General features: G+C 50.2%; 1 protein-coding gene across 1 annotated transcript; it reads right to left on the bottom strand.

Moving 5' to 3' along the window:
* Window positions 1–1859: 1859 nt before the first annotated feature.
* On the bottom strand, window positions 1860–3818 carry LOC123141446 (tyrosine N-monooxygenase-like). The gene is made up of 2 exons (XM_044560587.1): window positions 2850–3818; window positions 1860–2495 (listed from the first exon to the last, which is right to left on the bottom strand). Exons 1-2 carry the CDS (start codon window positions 3816–3818, stop codon window positions 1860–1862), a joined length of 1605 nt encoding a protein of 534 aa, XP_044416522.1.

Here is a 3818-nt window from a genome sequence, read left to right on the forward strand (position 1 = left end):
TGGACCTTTCATCCCGGCTAGGACGTCTTACGCAACCACATCGTGCAGCCGTGCACAGCTAGCGGCACTGTCGCTACTTGTGTCGCTACTACAGGTAGCTCTGACTGCCGCGAGCACAATGGCGCCGACAATGGCTGCACTTGACTTGTCATGGGTGGCCGCACCTGCACCACCACATCTCACGCATCACCACCTCTCAACATCGTCCAAAGCAGGCGTCGAAGGAGGGACCGGCGCCGAAGCCGTGGAGGTCGAAGACGAGGGCACGGCGAGTGCGGCCATCTGGTGGCGCCAAAGCTCCGGGAAGCCGTGGAGGACGAGCACCGCCCGAACGGCGGCGGGGCCTGCTCGGCCACGGGGAGGGACATGCCGTTCACGTCGGTGTTCCAGCGGGCCGCACGTCGCTGGGCTCCTCTATGCTCGCAGCACCACCCCCGTGCTCTTCTCGTATCAAATTAAATCTATCTTAATCGGAGGAGTTGGCCCACATAGATAAGTGGCGGTCTCTTATTGGCCCTGCACAATATTTCCTGCAAGGAGCCCTGCAGCTGAACCGAACCCATTTGCTCGACATTATGACGCAACCAGCGTCCAATAGGGATTTCTGCTGTGCTGATTTTCCGTTTTTTTCTCTTTCAAGGTTTGATTCTATTCCGGTATTTCTTGGTGGGCTTCCTGTTGGGGTTTTTTCCTCGAGGTTTTTATTTTTGACTTTTTTTTATTTACTAGCACATATGCCCGTGTGTTGCGACGGGGGACAAACATTAATCTTTATCATCAAAATTCATTGCAAGAAATAAAAAAAACCTAGCGAGACATGTATCTCGCTGGCGGCACGGGCATTGGCGGACACTTAAGCGTGTCATCACCCATGATTTTATGTTTCGTGAGTGTGGCGACGAGCTGGTCATATGTTTCGAGTGTGGAAATTGCGAGTTCCTCCTCGTCCTTAAATGCCTCCTTGGTCTGCCCCACCCATCTGCCTCTCGCCTTTGGTGTAAATTATAATGGTTTAGCCCACGAGTCATTTAATTATGCACCATGCACATCAACATGAGCTTGCAGGTTTAATCGGGTCTTTATTTCTTCCATTGGCCCATAATAATCTTGAATCTTTAATCGGGTCTTCATTTCTTTCATTGGCCTATAATCTCAAATATTTAGTTGGGTCTTCACTGATTCCATTGGCCCACAATGAGAGATCTTTAATCGTGTCTTTATTGCTTTCATTGGCCCATAATCTCATATCTCAGATGGGAGATCACCCTCGTAATATGCATCCTCATTGCATACCTCACTCTCTGAGTTTTTTTTAATGTGTTTTTGAGGCTGCTTGTTGATTTCCATGGCAACTTGCTAGCGTATATAAACTTGTAGAATTCAAAGTAAGAAAACTATGTGGCACTATTTAATCGATGAACCAAAATAAAAAGACTATTATAGGCTGCTATGCTGCCCTGCCTGGGACTTGGGCCGGAAGAAACAACTCAAACGGAGTTGTCCGACGTATATGGCCGACCCACTTTCATCCTCGTTGGTGATAAAAAGAGCATCATCTTGTATATATTTTCATCTCTATCTGTTCAAAATCAATAGTAGATGGGTGGTTGTTTGGCTAGCAGGTACTGTTCCAATGCTTTGGACAAGCCTAGGACGATCCAGCGACGCATGAAAGAAACCGGCTTGCTCGTATGTGAAACGGACAAAACCAAAATAGCTAGCATACGTGAAAATCAATCGAAGTGGAACGAAAGAAAGCGGGACGAAAATAAGAATTTCGCCTTCCTTTATTAGTAAGTATAGATTCTTCAAGAAAATAGCACACTCGCCTTATCGGTGATTCGTAGCTCGTTATTTGCTCAACGGTGCATAAGAGGGTAGAGGTGCGCTGCAAGACGTGGCTCAGCATGTAGCACTAGCGGTTTCTCTATGAAGAGGTCGTGCTTGGACTCGCGGAGATTGATGGCCGGCACCCCAGCCGGTTTGGTCCAGGTGAAGCCATGCAGGAGCCTGCCGAAGAGCATGACACTCATCGTTGTTCCTAGTGATGCTGCGATGCATCCCCGCCGTCCGGTGCTAAAGGAGATGAACCGCAATTCGCTCTCGGTAAGCACCACATTGATGTTGTCTCCCATATGGCGCTCTGGCTTGAAGTGGAGTGGTTCATCCCAGACGGTGGGGTTCTGGCCCAGGGCCAGTCGGCTGAGGATGACGTGGCTACCCTTGGGCACGCGGTAGCCCGCAACAATGGTGTCGGCAATTGCGACGTGCGGCACGTTGAAGGGAGCAATTGGGTGGAGGCGAAATGCCTCACGTATGCACGCCTTGAGATAGTTGAGCTGCATGATGTCCGACTCTTGCACCAGTCGCTCGCGACCGACCACCTGGTCCATCTCCTCCACCGCTTTGGCCAGCAATTCTGGGCTGTTCACCATCTCCGCCAGCGCCCACTCCACTGCGTTTGACGGGTTATCTATGGCCGCTAATATTATGTCCTGCATGCATTCCATGGAGATAAATGTAAGTTAATACAATTTATATATTTGCATAAAAATAGATTACATTGAATAATTGGAATTTTAAATACATTTTAAGTTGAAATCACATCAAAATGGTAGAAAAATGCAATAATGATATGTTTAAACTATCAATTAATAATTTCTTATTCTATTGTTTCCCTTTTCCAACACCTGCGAAATACAGTATAAGATCTATTTAAGAGTGTGAGCTGTTACCTTTTCTCATGGATGACGTATTACCTTGTAGGACTATGAGGCGAATTGGTCACTAAATTCAATCTAGGCCCTTGAACAACCTTAAAATTTCTCATTAATTAATATTTTGCTTACCTTGCACTGTGCTTTGACCTCATCGATGCTGAGCAACGGCTTGCCGTCACCATCGACGAGCGTGATGAGAATGTCAAGGAAGTCCTGGACCCCGTCCTGCCTCTCGCCGTTGTTCCACTGCCTCCAACGCTCTTCAATGACCATGTTGTGCAGTCTATCCACTTTTGTGTTGGCCTCCTTAATAATTTTCTCATGGCCGTCGAGGTCTAGGCCAAGTAGACACGAGAGGTAGTCGCTGACACAGAACGAGAAGAGGAGCCCTAGGAGGGTGAAGGAAGCGTCCATGTGCTCCACCTCCATCGGCCCCGGCCCGCCGTCCGGCTGAGGCTCCTCGAAGTACCGTTGGCCGAAGGCAAGCCGGCGGATGACGTTGCCGCAGTAATGTTGCGTGACGTGCCTGACATTGATGTTGGCTAGTCCCAACGTTGAAGATGACCCCACGGCGGTGAGGTTGTAGATGTAGCGCGTCAAGTTGTCAGCTTCGTCGGCGCGCTTGTCATGGAGCCACTTGTGGCGGGAGGGGCAGATGATCTCAGAGGTGAGCACCTTGCGCATCTTCATCCACTGGTCGCCGACCGGCGTGAGCACGGCGTCCTTGTAACCGCAGCTGATGGCGTCGGAGGCGAAGGTGAGTGGGCGGGACAAGAAGTTCTTGTCCTGCTTCTTGAGCACCTCCCTTGCGATCTTGGGACATGTGATCGGGATGACGTGGACACCGCCGAGGCGGAAGCAAGCGATGTCGGTGCCCATATCCTTCATCACGCGATGGATCCAACGGAACGCCGGCTTATTGAGCATCATCTCGGGCAGGCTACCTACCAGTGGCCACGACCATGGTCCCGGCGGAAGTGGAAGCGGGACCATCGCCGATGCGCACGTGCCACTGCGGACCTTGCTCTTGGTCATGGCAAGGTGTATGAGCGTTATTACGATGAGCAACTGGGACACAAAGCAGCAGCAAGCCAGCAT

This window comes from Triticum aestivum, chromosome 6D (assembly GCF_018294505.1).
Source record: "Triticum aestivum cultivar Chinese Spring chromosome 6D, IWGSC CS RefSeq v2.1, whole genome shotgun sequence".
Lineage (NCBI taxonomy): Eukaryota > Viridiplantae > Streptophyta > Magnoliopsida > Poales > Poaceae > Triticum > Triticum aestivum.

Excerpts from the sequence above, each read along its gene's own strand:
- LOC123141446 (XM_044560587.1), bottom strand. The coding sequence starts at position 3,818 with ATGCTGGCTTGCTGCTGCTTTGTGTCCCAGTTGCTCATCGTAATAACG. Across the intron at positions 2,496-2,849 it reads AGGTCAAAGCACAGTGCAAG|GACATAATATTAGCGGCCAT; the intron begins GTAAGCAAAATA and ends GAATGCATGCAG.